The following is a 24,698-nucleotide window of genomic DNA, read 5'->3' as shown; positions in this document are numbered from 1 at the left end:
TCGTGTCCTACGCGGTGGTTGGACGTGCCAGTACTGTTATGTTAGTTTGATGAAGAGAATGCGTGTTTATATTGTGCGTCGCACTCGACGAACGGAACTACTCAATTCTGCAATTCTCTCTTTGAGGTTGGGTCCAATTTTGTCAGCGTTCAATACTTCGTTATATACAGTGATTCATTGTTGATTTTCGCGATTCTATTTTTAAATTATCCATAAAAAACGTACGGATCACGTGTATACAAAGAAAAAAAAAAATAAATAAAAACTACACGTTACATTTGAAGAAAAAAGTAAAATCGAATACATGGACGAATTTTTAACTCCCATTCGTATTCTTCTTCGTGCTTCATTCGAATCTATCGACACTAGTTGTAGGATAGTTGGCATACGAGAAGAAAGCAAATGAGCTTTAATTCAGTCCGTTCAATGTATCAAGGGATAATTATTATAAAGAAATTAAATAATCGCATATTCTAATATTCTTTGTTATAATATTTTATAAAACTAAATATTCATTTTGACGGATGTTCAAAAGCAATCTCAATCTGAGAGGATGCGGTCGAGTAGTAGTCTGTAAAAAGAAAAAGAAAAAGAAAAAAAAAAAGAAAAAAAACCGAAAAAAGAGAAAAAAAAAACAAATAAACAAAACCATGAAGTCTGGTATTGTGAGACGGATTATGCCGGATTTGCATATGCGTTATCGCAGCATTAGCAATAGATGTATCATTATTCTTTTTATATATATATATTTTCCCTCGACAATCTCGTTGGGCGAAAGTAATTTGGGACAGAATTCGCATTGATTCATATCCTTTATTTTTTTTTTTTTTTCTCATTTTTTTTCGTTTTTTTTTTTCATTTCTTTTTTTTTTTCTGTTTCATTTATAATAAACCCGTATAAAATCGTAATACGTTATGCAACGTAATTATAATACCTCTTTCGCGATAAATTCACAATGTTTATTAAGATGATATTGTTATAACAGTTATGATCCATCAATTTTGTTAATAAGGAGTTAGAGTTATTCGAGATTCAGACTAAAAAGGGGATACAATGTTGTTGCGGGTTAAGTTGAATTCTGTCGTAGAATCTTGCTCGGGAGACTACGGATTATCTCGTAATCTAAAAGTAGAGAAAATATACATATACATTTAAATGGCATTCCTTGTAGTTCGAACATTTTATATTTAAGAGACCCTGAAACGTGCAGGGTATTTTGTTATCTACGTAGGTGTCTGCCTCTTCTTTTTTCTCATTTATCTTATCCGTTCTCTAAATTTTAGAGAGCATCCCCTTTCTTAAACTAAGAATCTGGGCACCCCCGTGAGCGCTTCTAAAGAGCAAATTGAGTAGTCGAAGTGATAAAAATTAAGTGTCGCCAATAAAGTTATAAAAAAAAAGAAGCGACATTTCATTTGCGAAAAGTATAATCGTATTTTACCCGACCAACGATTAATACTACGTAACGTGTAAAAAAAAAAAAAGTAACGCGTTTTTCTTTGAAGAGCATTATCGTCGATATTTCAACTTAAAATTATGCCGAGCTTGGCATTATTTTCTTTCTTCCTGTTAATGTATTTTCTTGTGTTCGTGCTTAATGATAATGATAATAATTAGTGTTACACGAATTAGTAAAAAGTAATACGAAAGAATGGCCAATTAGAAAGCTTATCGATGTTTTTCAATATTACTGGATGAAATTCTAAAGTGCTTGTGTGTTTCTACAAAACGATTTGAGATTGTATGTGTACACCCTATTGAGGTTAATTAATAACGATAATTTTATCGTTATGTATGATTAATAATATAATAATTGATAAAGGAATAAAATATGTTACAGGAATAGATGAAATTATAAATATTGACTATCAGAGTTCTCAATTCCTATCATAAAGGTTCGAGATTGGAAAAATCTCACTTATATGTAAAAACACGTAACCTCAATTTTTTCACAAATAAAAAATAAAAAACGCAATACACTTAGAATTTAATGTGATACTAAGTAAAAACATCGGTTGATTTGATTTATAGTTTATCAACATTCTTAACTAAAGCGTTAAGAATAATCATTATCATTGTTACTTTGTGTATATTATACGAGTATTATACAGCGCCAATGATGTACAACACACTACCGTACAGACAAACACATTTCGTTCTTTATGTTATTGTACGATTTCATAACGCGCCGAATTATTAAGATTATTAGATTAAAACTTCGATACGTAATTTGGTGCTCTGTAGCAAAGCGAGAGCTTATAGAAATTTCTATGTTTGAAAAATACTCGCACTTATCGCATAGTATAATAATCCGTTAATTCGATCCGTTCTTCTTTTTATATTACGTTTGCGCATATAAACGAATAATATCGCCATTAAGTTACATTGAAAACTAATTTCTTTGATACTTTTATTGTTATATTATATTTATTTTCTTATTTCAATACACATTTAAATATAATCTGAAGATATAATAGTTCGATAGGTGAAATGAAACCGATCATAGAAAAATATTATTTTTGTTCGATTTGATCAAAAATCTGTTATCTGATTTATTAACCAAGTTACTCTAATTTATCTTGTGTATTTCTACAATTAAAAATTTACAAAGATGAATATTGTAATATCGTAAAAACTCCAATGAGTTAGAATATTGTTTCTTTTTTTTTTTTTTTTTTTTTTTTTTCTTTGTTCTTTTTTCATTTTAATTTAACGTAAATTACACGACCTTACGTGCGTTTAAAACAAATTAACAATTTTAAGATGATATACATAATATTTAGTTGGAAAGATGTATCAAGAATATGTTTGTAAATTTATACGGTGTTATTGATTTTCTTTATTTATATTTTAGTCCAACGTGCTACTATCATTTGATTTGTGTTTTTTTCTTTTTTTTTTTTTCTCGACCAACATATACATGATATATTTAAATTATCATTTAAAAATATATCGTGCAAAACATTCCGCCATAAAATTTTAATTGAAAAATCAATAACTTCGGTCTTTGTTCAAGCTATTACTTTTCCTATTTGTATAAGTTTAATAGATTTATTCATTTTTACGCACGTATCGCTTTTGTTGTTATACTACTCGCTCGTATGTAAATGTGTTTCACTTTCATATATTATATTACATATACTTTGATACATTAAATTAACTTTCAAATGTCCTAAAGTACGATACTAATTAATTTAGTTATGTAATATAATCGACGAAAAGAAAACGGTACGAAGAATTTCTTAATGTGGCAAATAAATATATATTAAAATGAAATTATTATTTAAATATTGAAATATAATGTGCTAAGTTGTCGTACTATGTAAAAAAAAATAATAATAAAAAGAAAGTAAATCTATATAATAGATACGCGAGAATAATACTATGATAAAACTTGTACGTCATAAGCATTATTTTCTTTCCGTTGTAAGGTCAAAAATGTTATGTAAAAATTACGAAACATTAATATGAATCTTAACGCAACGTTCTCTTAAATATATAAACTTATATAAAAGCAACATTGACATTACACACATACGCTCGTGGTTTTGTTTTTATATTGTCGACTTATATATTCTTTGCAAAAAAAATATTTTCGAAAGTAAAAATAATTGAAAACAATGTGCCGTATGAAAGATAAAGCGTATCGTTGATGTTGTTTAATAATAAAAGAAAAAAAAGTAAGAATGCGATTATACAATGAAATCTGGGTGACAAATAGAGAAACAATTCAGTATTTCATTAGAAAAGTGCATAACTTGCGCGTTTTAAATATAAATCGATATTCTAGTCAGAATTGTTTCAACAATTTTCATGAAAAACTTTGCAACGTTTAAAGATAGTGCTCAATATTACGAAACGCAAGTTCATTTTTCTTTTTCATAATCATGCTGGCACTTTAAACACATATAATAATATTAACTCGTGATATGTTGTTTTTTAATAACGTAAAAAATATAATATTTAAAAGACCGTAACTTTATTCATTTATAGTTATAATATTGCAAATAACAATTACAATTACAATTACAAATGATACTACATTTTTTTGTATTTGATAATGTTTTACGAAAGAAAATGAAAATGTATAAAAAAAAGAAAAAAAAGGAAAGTGGAGTTTGAGCATAAATCATCAAGTTTCGGCGGAAGCAGTAGTACTTATAATGAAAGAGAAAGTGGAAAGAAAACAGTTTATTTATTTCATTTTTATTACAATCTAAGTTTAGTAATATATTCTTCTCTTCTACACTATATGCAGTCAGAACATACTACTTGAATTATTTACAAAGAAATAGTCGAAAATGATGACATTCATTGCAAATAAATTGAAAATGTATTTATACTTATTCTTATGCTATCTAACAAGTATTTAATAAAATTATCATCTTTGAGTTAGTAAAAAAAAATATATGATAGCTAAACAAAAATGCATGAAAAGTAAAACAAGTGAAAAGTGTTATGTATATTCAGATTCTCTTCTGTAGGTTTCATTAATGTGCATTTCTTGTATGTTATACAGTATTATGATAAAAAAAAATTAAGAGAATAAACATTCAAATAGTAAAGCAGCTTTTTTCATTTCATTTACTTTCCAAGAGGTCCAAATAATCCCACAATTTGACGAGTATTATCATCATCACGAGTGCAACCACTATTATGAGGTAGGTGCGTTATTGTCGTGTGTATTGATAATATTAATACCATTGTTTATCAGATTATTTAAGTAAGATACTTGTGCAAGTTTTTTACGAGCTTCATATATGCGATATAATATTGGACAATCTAAAGAAGCACAATCAGGATCATCTCGTCGCCCTACGCACGAGTAACATACCTGAAGGAAATAATTTATCTAACGTAATATATATATATAAACTTCTCTTACTCTCCCATTACATAAGAATAATTCGGAATAAAAAAAATTTTATGTAATAATAATATCAAATGTGATTTACACTTACTTCATTAAATTGCTGATATGTACGTTCCAACCATCTTATCTTTTCGTAAAATACGAGGATTGTTTTGTCAGGTTGTGTCATACATTCTGAACAAATTTCATTAGTAGACTGTTCTCCACAAACATTACATATAGTAGTATTAAAAAATTGACAAATCGTAGATTTTTGATTTTTCGTATTTAAGTAATCTAATTTATCGAATGATTGTCGATGAGATATCTCTTGATACCTATTTAAGGATTTAATTATATACAACTTATAATATTACATAGTATTTGAAACTTATTTTATCTTGATTATATCATGAATATTTTATATCACTTACCAGTTGTTAACATCGATACCAAATAAATTAAAACACCGATTTAGAGGTGGTATAATAACTTTTGTTATATAATAAATAGAATTTGGATATAAACCAGGATCGCACATTACTTCCCATGGTGTACGAACGCAATGGATTAATGCTTGATTCGGTGCACCAGCAACAATAACATAGCGCACACGTTCACCAGTACGGGGTATTGCACGAGGATCCTTGCGCATTAATCTGCGTGTTAATTCTAATGCTGGGACAACAGCATTTTGTTTGTAACCATTTAAACCACGAAATTCTTTAGCAAATGTTAAATCCTCAATCGAGACTCGTCTGCATAAAATTTTATTAAATTGTCGGAGAATGTACATTTTTATTAAAGAAATATCTGAAGTATCAAATAATATTTTCAATGATCTTTCAAGAATCTAAAAGAATAGTTAATGATACGGTAATTATGAATTTGTAAATTTACTTCAAAATAAACAAATATTATGATTTATTCTTTTGATATAATATACCTTTGAAACGGCAAAACATCCATCTCTACGTACAGTCTCAATACCTTTTGCAAAATATTCAGGATTTTTTTGATCAGAAGTTTCATACATATATCCGCAATAACGCTTTTTTGTCTAAACAATAAAAAGCTCGTTAACTATCATTTTTATATTTAAAGAATAATAATAATTAATTACTATTTACCTGCAAAATAGATGGCTGAAGGACTTTTTCGAATTTTAATTTTATAGGAGGTGGATTAGCAGCTGTAACAGTATCCGCAATATCAGCACCGATTTTGAAAGCTTCTGTTCGTGATTTTCCAGGTAATAGGATAAATAAAGAATCTGTATCTCCATAAACTACTCTAGCACCCCATCTAGGTGTAGACTCCACAATTTTTATAGCTCGCTCAAGAGTTTCTCTTCCTTTGCTAACTACACTATCACCTATCTTTGAACATATTAAAATATAATAATATTTATCTTATATGCTTTTTTTTATCTATTTTTTGTCTATTTCATATACCTCAATGCATGGCATTCTGCCACTAAAGTTAGCAGACGTATAACCATATGTAACATTTGCTATCAACTTTAGACCTAATTGTTGCGAATGAAGAATACGCTGAAGATTATTATTATCGGATGAATGAAGTTTTATCGAATTCTTTACCATTATACGAGTATTTAGTATTTCTTCAAGCATTCTTGGTAATATACCTTTGCGTACTTCAGATTTTACAAAAGCTACACCGTTAGGCGCACAATGGATTTTTCCTTGTAACTTTAAAAGAGTATTTCTTTTAATTTTTAAAGTTGTTGCGCCAAATACAAATGGTACAGATCTAATGCATATTTTATATTGTAAAAAATTAAATTTAATTGAAATAAATATTAATTATATTTTGGATTTCTTACTCACTGGCCTAAGTGTTCAATGCGACCTAAACATGTAGAAAAGCAGTAATTATAAGCAATTATAATGCTTGGATATAAACTTTGAAAGTCAAGAACTATCATTGGATCTGTATAAAATTTAGACTCTGGTTCCATAATCAAAGGTAATGCTGCTGGGGCACGCATTTTAGCTCTTTGTTGCACAGAAGGTGATACAGCAATAAAATTTAAGGGTTTTGCAAGTCTTAACATCATTGATTCGACGCGAAACTGAGAACCTCGTGAGAATACTTCATAAAATTGTATTCCGAAAAGTCGTGCATATTCACTCGTTCTACCTGCAGACATTATAAATATTAAAGAATTTATGGCATTTAGTAAATTACCAATAAAAAAAACATACAAATTTATTTTACCAATAATATCTAATTGAGAAAGAATTCTTAAATTTCCTGAAACTCTTATAACATAATGATCGATTACTCTACTTTTTATCGCAATATTTGAATGTTTCCACCATTTAGTTAATGTTTTATAGTTTTGACATGAAACTCTTTCTTTCATCACATTGTACATAATGCTTTCAAATGTATAACTTGATAATGCTAAAAGAATACATATATACAATATAATTCATTTATTAGTATACTATTAATTAAAAGTGATACTTATTAATTATTACAGTAAAATATAATTTTTATATACCTATTTCATGTCTCATTATCCTCCAGACATTCAAAAATACGCGGCCTGGTATCCGTATTTCTGAATCTTCCTTAAAGAACATTTGGGATCCGTAAGAAGATGAAATATTTGGAGTTCTTGAAATGTATAAAGGAAACAGTTTAAACCCCATATTTGAAGCTCTTTGAAAGATATAACCCCAAGATGAAACTTCGACTTCCCAACCAATTAATATATCAGGATCACAACGACGGATTAATGTAACTAAATTATTTAATAAATCTTCCTCACTTTCTACATATTGTATCAAAGTTGGAATAAAAGGAATGTGAGAATTAATGAAATTTGCTGACTGTTCGCTGGATAAACGTACAACAATTGCTCCTATAATGATATTTAACTTTAATAAAAAATGATTAACTATAAATGTAAATAAACTTAAAATCGTACCATATTCCATTTGCTTTACATCAGAAGAAATTGGAACATCATTTTGAATAGCATAAAAAATAGCTTCTATAGGATCATGTTGTGGATCAGGTATGAAATCTTCACGTGTAAGAATATGTACTTCCAAAGAAAGTATTGTTATATATTGGTGCTAAACAAATTTTATAAATATTGGTTTAACTGTTAATAAATAATAACTTACATTCGAAATTAAATATAAACTATTTACCATAGTTACAGTTCTAGAATGCTGAAGATTTTCATGTGAGGCACTGCCGATTTTTTCATTTAAAGAATATTCTATCTGTCCATGAGAAATTCCTAGATATTGTGATACTTTATTGTATTTATGTGATAGTATATCATTAGATGTGTTTTTTGGTGTGTTCTTTTTTAATGAATTTGAATTACTAGAAGGAGATTGTCCACTTGTAGAAGTATTATTGACGTCAACTATACAGATGCATGCAAAAAAAATTTAATCATTAATTTTCAAAACTTATATGTATATATAATAAAACAGACCATAATATTTATGATAGATATAATTTAATTGTATTAGTATTATTGATAGTAATTTTATTGTATAAACATTCTTACTTTGTTGATTTTTTATAGACAGACACTGCTTTAATTTCAACCATGCTTGAACAGATTTTGCTTGTGGAGGTTCCAAAAGAGTTCGTATCGTTAATAAATTATAACCTGCAAGGACTCTTTTTATATGATTTGACTTTATGTTTGATCCAGAAGGATAAAATTCGTTTACTTTCATTCGTCGCCATAATTTAATTCCTGTAATTCCCTTCAAACAGGAATTAAACGAAGCAATTACTGGTATATTGAAAGTATTAGATGAAATTTCTTTCTGCTTAATTAAATCAAACTTATTACTAAAAAATGGTTCTGCTTGAGTGCTTTTGGAAATACCGTATATAGCCAAACTTTGTAATACACGTTCTCGTGTAGGTGGGTTAAACTTTGTTGTAATTGTAAGTGAAACTTTTTTTGTTTGACTGACAACAGTATAATTGGACTGCGAAGTTTGACTTTCATTTCTTATTTTTTCTTCAATATATTGTGTAAATGTTGTGTTATGTATATTTTTTTCTAGATCGCTTTCAGGAACATTTAATTCATTAATTTGAAATGATAAATCAGTGAGAACATCAGTTTTGTCATTTTCATATCTGATATCTGATGCCTTTTGTTGATATTCTCTAGACAGACTTTTAATATCTGGATTATATTGAGATACACTAGGTTCAGTTAGATTACCTGTAAAAATAATACGTATTAAATATTTATTTTGATATTATATATTATATTATATTTTCTAATGCTTTTTTACATTTTTTTCTATATATATTCTTAATAAGTTACATTTTAGATCATCCGATTCAGAGAATACCAATTTCTTGGGACTTATGTTACAATTCTCCTCTATAATCTTGGAACTTATTGCATTTTTATTGTTGAATTTTGATGTTTTTGGAGAACTAATAATTAAATTTAATGGTGAGTAATTTCGTGACGAATTTGAATTTTTTTTTGATAGTCCTTGCTTACTATTCTTTGCCTCATACATTTGTTTTTTTAAATCTTCATTACTCATATTCTTAGATTTAATAAGTTTATTACTGTTATGGGTTTTAAGATCATTCATTCCTTCTTCCTGTACAATATCAACTACAGTTTGTTTAGTGGATGATTTATAGCGATTATAAGTACAAATACGTTTTTCTTGTTCATCCAAGATGATTTTAGATCTGAGCAAGGGATCTACTGCAGTAAAAACTAAATGATTTTTATCAGAAAGTGCTGAAGATGATGCAATCTCAGGATTTTGTTTGTTAACATGTGATTGTTCAACATATTCCATTTTTGTTTTCTTAGATTGTGATTTATTTGGTACATTATTAATATTATCGCAATGTGTATTTGTCCTTTTTCTTTTTTTAGATTTTGGACTTTCTAAAAAATCATTAGCACCATCAAGTTGAGGACAAGTTAATATACTTAAATTCTTATCATGATCTGTTTGGATATCTTCTTCATTTGATTTATTTGATTTTTCTATTAATGTATTTGATAGATTTTGACTAAGCCTACTCAGGTCCAGATTTGTAAAATTCAACTGCTCATTTTCATCATCTTCATAGTCAGATAAGACTTTATTATCCTGTTCTGAATATTGAGATCCTAATATACTATCATCATCTATTATTTTTTTAACTTCATCATTTTCTGATAAATCAGCTAATATTTCCACTAAGTCCATATCATCTTCATTCACTACAATAAAATAAAAAAACATAATTAAGAGTATCTTTAACAGAGCAATAAATGGCTATCGACTTATTAATTATTATTAAAATATCATATTTTCGATATTTACAAGAGCTTGTTTTGCTAGCTTGATTTTCGGTTGAAAGAGTTTCTAATAAAAAATATGAAGGCAATTCTTTAAAGTTATCATATTTTGTTTGTTCTTTTTCATATATTTTTTGTGATGAAGATGGAGTAATATGATTTACAACCCATGAAGCATTTAATATATCGTCATCCTCCTGTGCTTGCAATGGATAAGAAGTTTCTGTTAAGTTTGATAAAGTTACAGTCTCATTCTCCTAGAAGAAATAATAAAATATATGTATTTATAAATGATTTGAATTGTATATTCTATAATAATATATATTTATAATTATAAAAATATATTTATGTAAAAATACTGATATACCTGTAGAATGTTTTGAAGTTTCTGAAAGATTTGTTGCTCTTGATAATTATCATTAACAGTTGGTAGTACAGTTCGTTTCTCTGGATTTTTTGAATATAATAATTGTGACTTAACATTTTCCAAGCCAGCTTGAAGTCTTCTTATTTTTTCCTCTTTCCAAATTTCAGCAAGACCAGGATTTAATTCCATACCTTTACCTATTATTTCTCGATTTAATATATTATCTGCTTGTGTATCTACTTCTAAGGCACATATTGTTTGACGAATAACAGACATTGGAAGATATTTTTGTGAATCAAACGATTCTGAATTATACATTTGGTTTGTTTCTTCTTTTGTAGTTAAAAATGAAGACCAGCGATGTTTAATTTTTTTTATATTTATAAGATTCATACCATACAAATTATAATCTATCATAAATTGTAAAATAAATGGAATATGTGCTTCATGTGGTTGTAACTTTAGATTGCAAATTACACCATCCTGAAATTGAAATTTTATGTTGTACTCATGTTATAGCAAGTAAGAAATACACATAATATATGTGTGAATATTTATTATAATATATATAAGTTTATAATCATATTAATGAAATACCTACTTGCAATAAATCTGCTACTTTCTTTATAATAAATGGATTATAAAAATAAATTTTAAAGAAAAGATATTCTGTTTCATGATATCCATAATATGGACTGTAAAATATTAAAATGCAATTGTTATCTTAATAAATTATTAATATTTTAACTATATTATGTTATATATAATATATGATATATTTTTTTTTCTTTTAAATTGAAAATTCCCTTACATTCCACGAACTAATTGTATTTTGTAAACATGTTGAGTATTACATGTTGTTTTTCCTGATGATATATTAATGGCATTATCTATTGACGAACTTAATCGATGCATAAAACTATTTATATTTTCTTTGATGGTACATGGTACATATATATATGGAAATACACCATGTATGTGCAAACATGTTTTTTCTCCTGAAAGTAAAAACCTCAGATAACAATAAATTATATTACGATAATTATTTACAAATGACAAAACTTCAGAAAAATACTCTTGTAATGAATATTGAATAAACAATAATAACAAACAAGTAAATTCAACCTGTTAAAGTTGAACCAAATATTCTAATCACAGGTACATGTTTAATTTCATTGCCTCGAAATTCTGAAAACGTGGGATCTAATTCAGGAATGGGATTTGTTTGATAACTATCTATTGTTAATATTCTAACTGAAAACATGGTTTAAGATTATAATATCATTATAATGTCACCATAAAGAAAAATCGTTCTAAAATTGCATTGAAAAACTCATTTTATTATATGACGTCTTTACATTAAATACGAAGATACCGCACTTGTTTATGTCACATGATGTTATTCAGAAACAGACCATAGCGCTGTTAGTAGTAGGAAATAAAATTGATAATTGGTTCTCATATGGTAACAAAAATAAATAAAAAATAAATGAAATAAAAAAAAACCTGTAAATAAAAAAAATTAAACTAAATTAAATGTATGAATTTAATAATCAATATTATTAAAAATTTATGAATATGATGTTGTTTAAGAGCGTATTAATTCTATCTAATTACTCAATCGAAATCAGTTGAATGCTAGAATTTCTCAAAGAATAAATACTAATTCGTAGACGATTTTTTTTCGTAAATATTCACGAACATTTTACTTTATGTAAATTAATCTGATATAACATGATTGGCTTGAATGCATGGTAACGAATTCCATGAAGGTAGTAAAGAGGGGGAAGACTGAAATTATTCGATAGTGCGTGCAGTATGAGATGGTATGGGATAGAGTCAAGTTTAGTTGATTTTATTCCGATTTATTGTTGATATTTTGTACTTTTAACAAATTGATTGTCGTATCAATTGTTCATAACTTCTTTTCATTGATCAATCGAATTTTTGAAAAAAGATGTCTTCAAAACTTCCCTATAAAATTGGTAAGTAACAATAAAAAAAAATTTATGAATATTTGGTACCTTTATAAACACGTGCTTTTTTATCACGGAACAATGATTCTGTAGTTATTATATAGAAATTTAAACAATTACACTATCATAAAAAAATCTATATTCTATTTATAATCTAAATTAGAATATATATGTATAAAGTTTTATTAAATTCTTTATTCCCTCATTATATATACGTTTTTTCAGCATAATTGTATGTCGAATTATTTTAATATATATAATATTGAAAAGTTTAAATAAAATATGTGATTATGAATTGGAAACAAAAAAATGTATAAATTTGTGAACTATTATATCATCAAGTTATAATATAATGCACATTTTTTTATTATTTAACTCTAATTTCTTGTATAAATAATCTCTTGTATAATGTTTTTTTAATGAATTTATATTGGAATATTTATTGTATGAATGCATTATATCATAATATATCAAGCTATAAATAAGACATATGTATACATAATAAATAAGGTAATTCAATTACTATTTTACAATTTTAAATATATAAAAGAAATGGAAATTTTTGCTTTGGAAATGTAAATTAGGGTTCATGATCTATAGAACTTTTTTTAAAGTGATCTATTAACATTTTCATTCAACATTTTGTTACTTTATTATTGCAGCTGACATATCTCTGGCAGAATGGGGTAGAAAAGAGATAACTCTAGCAGAAAATGAAATGCCTGGTCTTATGGCAATAAGACGAAAATATGGTCCATCTAAAGTATTGCAAGGAGCTCGTATTGCCGGTTGCCTTCATATGACTGTGCAAACTGCTGTTCTTATTGAAACTTTAATAGAGCTTGGAGCAAAGGTAAGCTTCAAGTAAGACTTAATAGTAATAATCCTTGAATATACAGTTTATAATTTATCTTATAAATATTAATTTTTGCAAATCTTAACAAGATTTAATCACAAGCTACAAACATATTTTTTTGTGTTACTGTGACTTCTTATCATATCAACAGTATAAACTTTGACCCTTTAATAGAATCACGATATTATAACAAATCAAGCTTTAGAATATTATAATATATAAGATATATATTTCAATAAAAATTATGTTCAAAGAGATCTTTTATTGCAATTAAGGTACAATGGTCATCTTGTAACATCTTTAGTACACAAGATCATGCAGCTGCTGCTATAGCAAGAACTGGAGTACCTGTTTATGCATGGAAGGGTGAAACAGATGAAGAGTATCTATGGTGTATAGAACAAACCTTGATATTTGATGATGATAAACCTTTAAATCTAATCCTTGACGATGGTGGTGATCTTACAAATCTTGTACATACTAAGTTTCCACAGTACTTAAAAGATTGTCGGGGTATATCAGAGGAAACTACAACTGGAGTACATAATCTTTATCGTATGATGAAGGAAGGAACCCTCAAGGTGCCTGCAATAAATGTTAATGATTCTGTTACAAAGGTTTGTTGTATATGTATTTAATCTTTAAAGTTTATAATAATATAATATAATAAATTATTACAATGATATGTTTTTTATTTCAGAGCAAATTTGATAATCTATATGGATGTAGAGAATCTTTAATTGATGGTATCAAAAGAGCAACTGATATCATGATTGCTGGGAAAGTGTGCGTGGTAGCAGGGTACGGAGATGTTGGTAAAGGATGTGCACAAAGTCTTAGAGCTTTAGGTGGTCGCGTTATTATTACAGAAATAGATCCCATAAATGCATTACAAGCAGCCATGGAAGGATATCAAGTAAATGTCGAAAATATCAATTAATTTGTTATAAATGTTCCATTTTTAAAGTTCCACAATTTTATCATAAATAATTGCATTATTTTTTTCAGGTAACTACAATGACACAAGCATCAACAATAGGTCAGATTTTTGTCACTACTACAGGATGTAAAGATATAATTTTAGGTGAACACTTTTTAAACATGTCAAATGATGCTATTGTTTGTAATATTGGACATTTTGATTGTGAAATAGATGTTGCATGGTTAGAAAAGAATGCAGTCAGTAAAATCAATATTAAGCCTCAAGTGGACAGATATACTTTGAAAAACAATAGGTAGTTATTCAGTTGAATATTAAATATAAACAGAAAAATATAATGAAATACAATATATAATGAATATACTAAACTATTAAAAATATTTATATTCTAGACATATAATTTTACTCGCAGAAGGTCGTTTAGTTAATTTGGGATGTGCCACGGGACATTCTAGTTTTGTCATGAGTAATTCTTTTACAAATCAAGTATTAGCACAGATTGAATTATGGAGTAAATCTGGATCCTATGCCATAGGCGTCCATATGTTACCAAAGAAATTAGATGAAGAAGTTGCAGCACTACATCTCAATCACCTTGGTGTAATGTTAACCAAGTTGACAGCAGAACAATCTAAATACCTTGATATTCCTGTAGAAGGTCCTTATAAGCCCAATCATTACAGATATTAGCCCTTTTGCAAACATTCTTTATGTACTTGGACAAAGACAATAAAACAAAATATTAATATCTTAACAATTTTTCTTATATATACAATATACACAACTTGCGCGCATGCACACACACACACACACACATACATGTATGTATTCTATTTTTTTATAAATTAAATCCTTAGAAATAACGTTATAAAATAACTATTTATAAAAACAAATAGTTATTTTTTAAATTTATTCCATCAATATTATATTAAAAAATTATCATGCACGCATTATAAATTATTGGATTAGTTTTTTTACACTATTCGATTAGTTTATGTACACCATAAATCCAAACAAGAAAATAAACAGATAATTTGTAACCTAATTCACAACATACAAAGGACAAAATAATTACTTCGTTAATAAATTGAATATATTTATTACTTATTTAGTTATCTATTATGGTTAAAAAAAAAGTTGTTTATCTTCCGTATGATGTTAATCCACTAATAAAGGTAATATAAAAAATTTCGTTCATTCAAAATTTATATAAGCTTTAGTTTGTTAGATGGACATTTTTAATTGTTGGAATGGTTTGTGGATTTAAAAATCAGAAAAAATATCATATTTTGGAAACTGCATTGCGTGAAGAAGAAGAAAAATTACGATCTATAAAAGAACCAGAGCTTGCACGAGAAAAAGCAATTCGCGATGAACGTATAACATATTTTTTTAAATGATACATTATACAATGTTAATATTAAATATAAACATCTATCAAATTCTTATTTTCAGTCGAATTACAAGAGATGGAAAAATTATTTCTTAATTCATCTTTTGTCGAAAAGGATCAAGAGAATCTTGTTAACCAAGAGTGAAATATTAAAAATAATAATAATAGCGAAAAAACAGTAAATATTAGTGATCAATTAAATCTGTCATTATGTAATTCAAGAAATAAGGTTACAAATAGATTATGTTTATATTAATAGATTTGCACAACTCTTTGTAACAGGTAATTAATAAATCTCTTTTTTCTTAAAAAATATTATTTTATCATAACACGTATTATCTGTCATTGCTATATACAATTTTGCTTCTTTGTATTATTTACATTTTTAATAGTATAGAACTTTCTTGCAAACAACAACACCCACAGCCTGCTGGGCAAACTGTTTCATTAACAAACCAGGCTGCTAAGTGTTGAGTATGTCCACCATGACCACAAAGAATGCAGAAGTTACTTGGTCCTAGAAATATATATTGTATTAATATGAAATGATTGGAAATTTATGAAATAATTTTTTATTATATTATAGCAATCATACACAAACCTCTAACTGAAATATGACAGACTACACATTGAAATGTTAATCGTTTACAGTTTAAGCATTGAGGACCTCTACAAACTTTACCACAGATTTGACATTCACTTTGGAATTCAACACCTTTATGTATATCAATTGGCATTATGCTTACATGCTTTAGCACTTGTGCTCTTGCATCTAATAATTGCCATCTATGTAGTACCTCCGCATATGCTTTTTTGTATCCATTATAAAGTGCTGTATATTTTTCATCAAGTACTCTGTTTATAGATACAGACTGTATCTTACTTTAAATTTTATAACAATTTTTATAAAGGTTAAATTCTTTATACTTACTTAATATTTTTAACAGAATCTCCAAATGTATCTTGTATAATTTTTAAATCATCTAGAGATTCAGACCATGAATTGGACCTATGTGGTTTTAAATTTGGAAAATTGCATCCTTCTAATGTTGTATCTGCTAGATGAATTGTATGATATGGGGAACCACCAGGCTAAAACATATCTTTTATTAATATATTACTTGTGTTGTAGCAAAATATTTTATATCGAACTATGTTATGTAAAAATTTTATAATAAAAAATAATGAGTAACTGCTAACTATATATATCCGTGTTTATTAAGAATACAATTTTTTATCTATATTCTTAATACATTCAATACATTTTTACTATTTATATGTGAAATTAATGCATATATATGTAAAATATTTTTGATATTTGAATTTGAAGTGTTATGTAAACACTTAAAAAGAGTAAAATCAGCTTTTTTTGACACTTCTACTTCAATAATATTGATAAGAGTTAAAGAACACTATCTTTATGACAAAGCAATCTAAGAACCAATATATTTGAAAAACACACTTTAGAACAATATTTAAAAGAAATACATTACCTTCAACCACCACTATTAGAAGTATTTGCAGAAAGCCTCTATAACAAAGATAATATTGTATCAGTTCTTAGATTACTCATAGTCCGAGCACATCTGTACATGTACATTATAGTACAAAAGAATAAAATATTAAAGCATAAATTGCTAGTAATATATAATGAATCTTTTATAATTACATATGGTTCTTAAAATCCTTAGTCATTATACAATAAAGGAAAAAATGAAATCTTAAACTGCATTCATACAATTTCATTATACATTATCGTAAATATAATATATAATTTAGTAATTTATTTATAGAATAACGTAGAAGTGTCAGATTTAAATCGAAATTCTATCTTCAACTATGATTTTGTTTGAATTGTCAGAAAAAGTAACAGATAAAATAATTATTACTATTTCATCATTATATTTTTCTTATCAAATATATGACTGTCTTATCACTTGTGTATATATACAATCATTAGCTAAATATCTTAAAATAATTCTATAAGTTATTGGTTTTACAAATAGTAAGATCACTTACACTAACATTAACAGATTTGCTAACTATTCGTGTTTGCGTAGCATCTACATTTTCAGATCGATAACTAAATGCACAGCTCAACATACCAGCCATTTGTATGTCAGATTGATTAGCATAATGTTGAATTCTGAAGAACAAACATACATAGAATATACTTTATGTTATATTACAAATACATTTTTTACAATACAATACTTACAAAGAATGAATTAAATTTTGTCCGAATGGATGTAAAGCCCATGGAGCAAGATCATTATCTGATGTTTGAAATAAGTTTTGTCCTTTATTGGAAGAAGATTGTGATATAACAAGTGCAGCTAAACACCAAGCTTGTACCAAATCAGCTCTTTCCAATGTAGCAGCAACATTTGCATTATACTGACACATAGCTGGAATATCTGTAATGTTAATACTACAACAAAAAATAAATTTCAAAAAAAAAATCACAAAGTCATTGACAAGTAATGTATGAAGAAACATTATGATAATTATAATATAATGATTATTATATATTATAATAATGCTATATTAATAAAATATTATATTTTTTGTTATACTTACATATATTTTTCTGCAAGTTCTTTACTAACAAAAAATAGAGACGAAGCTTCGTAAATTGTAACCAATGAACGATAATTTTTACAACATGGCCTGTCGTGTATTCTATTTGTACCATGTAAATTACGTCTTATGTTTTTCTATTAACATCAATTTTATTGTTATACTAGTTTAAAGATAATATATAATAACTGTAGTAAAAAATATTAACTTACACGATCTTGAAAATAGAAAGAACTGATTGATATACCATCATTAGATGGCACATAAGTATTTGGATACATATTCATAAAATGTTCTCCATTATTAATTCCACTTCCTAAAGCAGATAGTGCTCTAGGTGTTATACTCTCAGGTTTTATTGAAGATCTTCTTTGATATGAAGAACGACCAAAACATACAAGTATACCTGGAGAAATATTAGTATTATAAATGATCTTAGAACATTATTGAATGTTTACAACATGCCTACAAACCTACACAACAAAATTTGGCACCGGATGTTCGAGGAAATGGTATATATGCATCTTGATAAGTAGTACACATATTAGAGGAATTTAAAAAGTTTGCATTATCCTGTATATAATAATCTAGATGATTGGTTTCATTTTCATCTTTTTTACATATCTATAAATAACATAAAGAATATAAAATAATGTAGTTAAAATATTAGAATACAAAATAATATCATAATTTATTTACTTGTTCTAACGTTATAATCAATTGTCTAAGACATGGTTCCAAACAGGAACGGTTTTTTCTGACGCGTTGTTGAGCAGTCTGTTTCAAAACTTTTAATAACTTTGCCATTGTTGCATTATCAATACTTGTTCCAGGACAAAATTGGAATGTAGGTTGTGCATTGTATGGATAGTTTCTAGGGAAATTTACTTTAAGTACTACGTTATAATTAGTATTACATGCCGTAACAGTACAGCTTCGTTCATTTGCATCCATTGCATTTACCTAAATAGTTTTATAATGTTTACAAAGATATTAATAGGTTATATTATGTTAATTTTAAACTATATTACCTCTATATTTGGTATATTCATGTTTATCAAGGAAAATTCTTGTTGTAATGTCTTGGGTTGTGTAGGTGATGATATATCCTTTGTATTTTCAGAAAATGTACTTAATTCCGTACTCGATGTAGAATCATCAATTTTTGTTTCTATATAATTTGTTTCCTGATTATTCTGCGCATCATTTATTTGAAGTTGTTGAACGGATTGTAAAGAACCTATAATATTATTTAAATAAACTTTGTTATATCTTAACAGAATTGAATAAATATATAATTAATTTATACGTACTTAATGCATTATCTTTTCCATATTGGGAAAAAACGGAGGCATTATCGTCACTGTCATGTCCACATAACTAAAACATTATACTACAAATTTCTTGTTCATTTCATGAATATTCCATTACTACAGTGTTTTATAATTATCTTACCTTTTTTAAAAAAGGGTCAATTTTAAATATCCTTAAGCATTGATCCTTTGACCACGTAATTAATTCATAGTCAGTGTTCTCTGTGTACAGTTTAATTGATAGAGGGAGAAAGATTTCCTTAATTACTAACATTGTTTAAAATACTATATAATACCTAATTTTTTATGTCGCCATTGGAACTCTAAGACAACATCGGTATGTCCTACGAAAGTATATATAGGTGCGCTAAGATTTGATGTATTCCATAATAGAAGACTATTCTCTCCTCGTCTTAACTGTGGTACTACTATCGTTACTAATCCTTCTCCAAAAGGCTAGAAAATCAATGTTTTAATATATTAAATATAAAATTGTATGCATTTTATATATTATTATAAAATGTTTATAATTATGATTCTTTTCTATTTCTAGATAAAATATTTTACATATTTAATTTGCTTATTTAATGCAGTAGATTTGACGTCAAAAGATAAAATGAAATATCATTTTATAAAAAAATGCAAAAGTAAAACGTGAACATAAAATAATATATATTTAAGTTTACTTACTGTATATCGTGCTCTCCATACAGGAGAATTTGTTGTTAAGATATTTTCTGCTTTTTTTGGATTGCCAATATCAAAAATTTTAACTGTACAATCTTGACTAGATGTTGCTAATTGAGTTTGACTAAATGGACACCAATCTAAACCATGTATCTAAAGTATTATAAGATTTCATTAATTATAGAAGAAACTAGTGTGTAGTAATATTAAAAATAACAACCTTTGTTAAATGAGCTGCTATATATTGAACAGGACTATTTCCTTTACGTTGATCCCATATTTTAATATCTCCATCATGAGTAGTAGCCAACGTATGTGGTGATAAACCATTCCAACGTACTTGTGAAGATCCCGCTATATTAAAAATATTTATAAAGTACAACAATTATATATTTCATTCTGAAAGCATATATTATTTATTTTGCTTTACCAACTGCTGATAAAGATAAACAAGGTCTTCGTTGATCTCTTATGTCCCAAATATGTATAAAAGTATCAATACTACAAGAAGCTATAATGTCAGGTTCTTTTGGATGCCAATTTATATCATTAACTACACGGGTATGTGCTTTAAGACCATAGATAGTTTGTAGCTCATATCCACTACTTACTGTAAGGCTCAATATTTCTATACGAGTATTACTCTGAAAAAACAAATATTAATTTAAACAAATAAATGAAATTATTTAATAATGGTGAATCCATCAAATATAACTTCTTACTGATATTGCACATAAGTGACAATTTAATGGTGTGGGATTCCATTCTGCAGAACCTACTTCATATTTACTTTGTCGTTGAAATTTTCGTAAAGTTTCCTTGCATTCATCCAATTGTTTTATGGCAAAATATCTACGACTGTAAAACATACAAACTTAATAATAAGTTTATAATAATAAGTAAATAAATTAATAAATATATGTATACCCAGCTAGTAAAACATAATTCCCAGTTGCATCTATGGCCATAGTATTAGCCTGAAATCAATAACAAATATAAGAATTATGTTTTATTATTTAATTATATTTATTTTTTAAAATTAAGTTATATGACGTTTATGTACCTGTAAGTCACGGTGCTCCGTAACCACATAATCATTGCTCCAACGTTTTGACATTTTACAAATGAATACAAATGCTTGTCAACATTCTGCAATAAGGTTAGACAAATTTAAAATACAACAGATTGTATATATGTAGAAAGAAACTTATTCCACGGATCTAGTTATATTTAAATTATCAAAGTAATTATTAAATTGGAAAAAATCAAGTTAATAAAAGAAAATAAAAGTTTCAATTCATTTTTTGTTTATTGCATAAGATTCAAAATATAAATGCAATTAAAGTGAAAATCAGAATCTATATACGTAGGTATAATCTTGAAAGTACTTCCATGGATAATAGTTTAGTTTACTCTTTAGTATTAGATGGCAACCTTGTCTGTTTCGTTTTTGGTGTCTCAACGTTGACATTACCAGATTGGTAAGTGTATATTGTTCAATCGTGACCAATCCTGTTGTTGAATGAAACGATAAAAGTTTTCAATTATGAAAACGAAGCGAGAATTCGGTTCAATTTCCTTGGTATGTGTGTTATGTAGGTGATATAAGAAAATATATATGTTTAAAAAACAAATTTTTTTTGTAAACTACTTTCTTCAATTTAATTTGTTTCTACCTATGTTAAGAGAAAGTTGTTTTTATTTCTTGTTCCTCTATTATTTAACTTATTAAAAAAAATATTTCTATAAATAGTAAAAAAAGTAACTTTTTCCTCTTTCCCGCGAAATTTATCTTCAATTGTTGCACTAATCGCCACATGTTTGTTGCGTCAGGGTTGCGTATTCCATGGTAAATATATTGAACTCTAGAAGATAAAGAAATAAAGGTTAGGTAATCGTTTTCTATTTCTTATTTAATAAAATGTGATTGATGATGATATTTTATGTTTTTATTATGAAACATACAATCCATCTTATATATCGATGCATTTTATTTAATTATACCATCTATGCTATAGGTTTAATTCTTTAGCGGCATTCGTCCTTTTGAATTCGATTAAAGCAATCTGTAGCGTACTTAAAATTTAGTTATTTATATAAAATGTAAACATTTTAAAGGCATTTAGTAACTTTTTAACATATTCTATATAACTTTCTCTCTCTCTTTCTTTATATATATATATATATATATATATATATACATACATACACACACACACATAATATTACATTAAATATTAAATGTGTAAATACGATTATTATATAAGTGAATATAATGGTGTTTTTTTGATTTCCTGATTCGCAAAAAAGAAAAAGAAGAAAGGTTTCTGATATGTAATAAAGTATTTAATAAGTTTCTTTAATTTTAATATATAATACTCCCCGCGATAAAAAGATAGTATACTCCTAAATATTGCTATTTTTTGAATGTGATGAAACTTGATTTTTTCCTTATATATATATATATATATAACGAAATATATATATATATATATATATTTCGATGGAATTCCAAAGTTGTTTTTATTGGAAGAGTTAAATTGAAACGTAAACAAGAGGAGTCATCAATGTGAGAAAATGATGACATAGCCTCGAGATTCTTTTTTTGCTGTTATTAGACCACCCGATCGTGTACTGTATTATTGTGTGTGTTTGTTGTCGTTTTTTTTATTAACATTTTACTCTGTGTAGAAGAAAATTTTTATCCGACGTCGAAATAAAAACGGTTTTGGTACTACATAAAGAGAACCATTTCGTTTCAAAAATTACACGCATTATATATCGAAACAGAAAAGTAGTGTATAATTTATTAAAAAATCCACAAGCATATAGTAAAAAAAAATACATTATATTACAAACAAACAAAAAGACTAAAAAAAGTTTTTTTGTTATTATAACAAAAAATATACAAAAAACTAGTGCGACAAAATAATGTTACATAAACAAAAAAATTTGATTTAAATACTTAAAATAATATAATAAAATATAACAATTTTTAAATTAAAAAAAAAAAGAGTTTTGATCGACCGAAAGCAGTAAACAATCGTGAAAAACGTGTGATTTTAAAAGAAGCTTCAAATTTTGAGTAAAAAAGATAAGTATTCTAAGGTGATCAACGATCATCAGATCTTAACATAATTAAAAATTGTTGGGCACAACTTGCAAGAAATGTTTATGAAGATGGAAAACAATTTTAATGTTTTGCAGATTTAAAAAACTATTTAAGTGTTTCTAAAGTTCACATTTGAACGTATATTTCGGAAGTACACTTCCGAAATGTATATTGGCTATTTTAGCAAATAAAGAAGAACATACAAAGTATTAAAAATTGTTATATATTTTATTATATTATTTTAAATATTTAAATCACATTTTTTTGTTTGTGACATCATTTTGTCGTACTGTATATTTTTTGTTATAATAACAAAAAAACTTTTTTTAGTTTTTTTGTTTGTTTGTAATATAATGTATTTTATAATAAAAATGTATACGTATCAAGAGTATATTTGTTACATTTAAGTGATGAAAACATTGAATTTGTGAGGTGTGCCATTTTTTGTCGTGAAGTATATGTGTATACGCATTTATATATTACAATATACCAATTATAAACAGAACCATACAAACACAATATCTCCTTTTTATACTTTGTTGAAAGGTTTGTTAAAATCATGCAAATAAGATATATATCTTTTATTATACACACTTAATACATTACTTAAAACTATATCAGTATGTCTGTACTTCACGTGTTCAAGAAAAAAAGACCAAAAAAGTATAACAATAATGATGATTTTTCCATGAAATATATAAGGATATTGATTATTTTCGAGGTAAATACAAATTCTGACATATTTCAAATTATGACAATTATTTATTATTTATTTTCTTTTCTAATTCTTCTATATTTCTATCTGTAACAAAATCCTTATATCATCCATAAAACATATTGTAGTTGCTGCTGTTAAAGTTCCTACTATAAAGAATTCATCAAACATTACATTCCATATGCCTAATCCTTTAATAAATTTCTATGAAACATTTTCAATTATATCCTGTTCTTTATCTTTTCCTTTAGTTCGTATTAGGAACTATCTATTATTAAAATAAATCTCTGGCTTCTTGATTATATGGTTAGTTAATTCATTCATATTTTTTACATTATCTATATTATTCTTCCATTCATTTGAATCAAAAGCATTTTTTATGTCTAGTGTAATAAGTATAACGCATTATTTCTTTTGTTGGCCTTTCCTAGACCCGTTTTATTGTTTCTGTTACAATCCTTAAGGCATCCATCGATGACCTTCCTCCTTTATAATTGCATTGTATTTTGGAAAATGCACTGCTTTTTGATCAAAGGCATTAATTTACTAAGAATAAGTTTTCCACAGGGATGAA

General features: G+C 26.7%; 3 protein-coding genes and 1 long non-coding RNA gene across 20 annotated transcripts; 2 read left to right on the top strand and 2 right to left on the bottom strand.

Annotated features, from left to right (window-relative positions):
- Nucleotides 1-4,177: 4,177 nt before the first annotated feature.
- On the bottom strand, nt 4,178-12,570 carry LOC124955313 (DNA polymerase zeta catalytic subunit). Of its 8 annotated transcripts, XM_047509567.1 has the most exons (18): nt 11,678-12,555; nt 11,364-11,550; nt 11,154-11,247; nt 10,553-11,035; nt 10,211-10,442; nt 9,196-10,107; nt 8,413-9,090; nt 8,042-8,265; nt 7,813-7,963; nt 7,384-7,746; nt 7,095-7,283; nt 6,704-7,016; nt 6,308-6,626; nt 5,984-6,232; nt 5,800-5,913; nt 5,288-5,706; nt 4,963-5,191; nt 4,178-4,835 (listed from the first exon to the last, which is right to left on the bottom strand). In XM_047509567.1, exons 1-18 carry the CDS (start codon nt 11,814-11,816, stop codon nt 4,656-4,658), a joined length of 5,475 nt encoding a protein of 1,824 aa, XP_047365523.1. In that variant the 5' UTR covers nt 11,817-12,555; the 3' UTR covers nt 4,178-4,655. The 8 variants fall into 8 exon arrangements, with proteins under 8 accessions (XP_047365523.1, XP_047365522.1, XP_047365521.1 ...); XM_047509566.1 differs by having other exon boundaries at nt 7,384-7,963; XM_047509565.1 differs by having other exon boundaries at nt 6,704-7,283.
- Nucleotides 12,172-15,078, top strand: LOC124955314 (adenosylhomocysteinase). Its single transcript, XM_047509573.1, has 6 exons — nt 12,172-12,537; nt 13,191-13,381; nt 13,660-14,001; nt 14,085-14,300; nt 14,393-14,619; nt 14,717-15,078. Exons 1-6 carry the CDS (start codon nt 12,510-12,512, stop codon nt 15,012-15,014), a joined length of 1,302 nt encoding a protein of 433 aa, XP_047365529.1. The 5' UTR covers nt 12,172-12,509; the 3' UTR covers nt 15,015-15,078.
- Nucleotides 15,079-15,230: 152 nt separating this feature from the next.
- On the bottom strand, nt 15,231-22,127 carry LOC124955527 (GATOR complex protein WDR59). 10 transcript variants are annotated; one of them, XM_047510091.1, is made up of 21 exons: nt 22,064-22,127; nt 21,732-21,973; nt 21,361-21,446; nt 21,225-21,274; nt 21,020-21,155; nt 20,728-20,941; nt 20,518-20,651; nt 20,301-20,450; nt 19,907-20,066; nt 19,753-19,832; nt 19,611-19,677; nt 19,329-19,537; nt 18,997-19,260; nt 18,771-18,921; nt 18,510-18,703; nt 18,298-18,434; nt 17,936-18,148; nt 17,737-17,863; nt 16,649-16,809; nt 16,319-16,572; nt 15,231-16,234 (listed from the first exon to the last, which is right to left on the bottom strand). In XM_047510091.1, the coding sequence occupies exons 3-21, from the start codon at nt 21,412-21,414 to the stop codon at nt 16,095-16,097; spliced, it is 2,895 nt and encodes a 964-aa protein (XP_047366047.1). In that variant the 5' UTR covers nt 21,415-21,446; nt 21,732-21,973; nt 22,064-22,127; the 3' UTR covers nt 15,231-16,094. The 10 variants fall into 10 exon arrangements, 8 of the variants coding, with proteins under 8 accessions (XP_047366047.1, XP_047366046.1, XP_047366048.1 ...); XM_047510090.1 differs by lacking the exon at nt 22,064-22,127 and having other exon boundaries at nt 21,732-21,985; XM_047510092.1 differs by lacking the exons at nt 21,732-21,973; nt 22,064-22,127 and adding an exon at nt 21,664-21,681.
- A 454-nt stretch (nt 22,128-22,581) lies between these two features.
- Nucleotides 22,582-24,103, top strand: LOC124955532. Its single transcript, XR_007102901.1, has 2 exons — nt 22,582-23,091; nt 23,818-24,103. It is a non-coding gene; the product is annotated as an uncharacterized LOC124955532 (long non-coding RNA).
- The last annotated feature ends 595 nt before the right edge of the window (nt 24,104-24,698 follow it).

The sequence above is a fragment of the Vespa velutina genome, chromosome 18 (assembly GCF_912470025.1).
Source record: "Vespa velutina chromosome 18, iVesVel2.1, whole genome shotgun sequence".
Classification (NCBI taxonomy): domain Eukaryota; kingdom Metazoa; phylum Arthropoda; class Insecta; order Hymenoptera; family Vespidae; genus Vespa; species Vespa velutina.
Note: the sequence above shows the minus strand (reverse complement) of the source record. Positions and strands in the feature narration are given on the sequence as shown.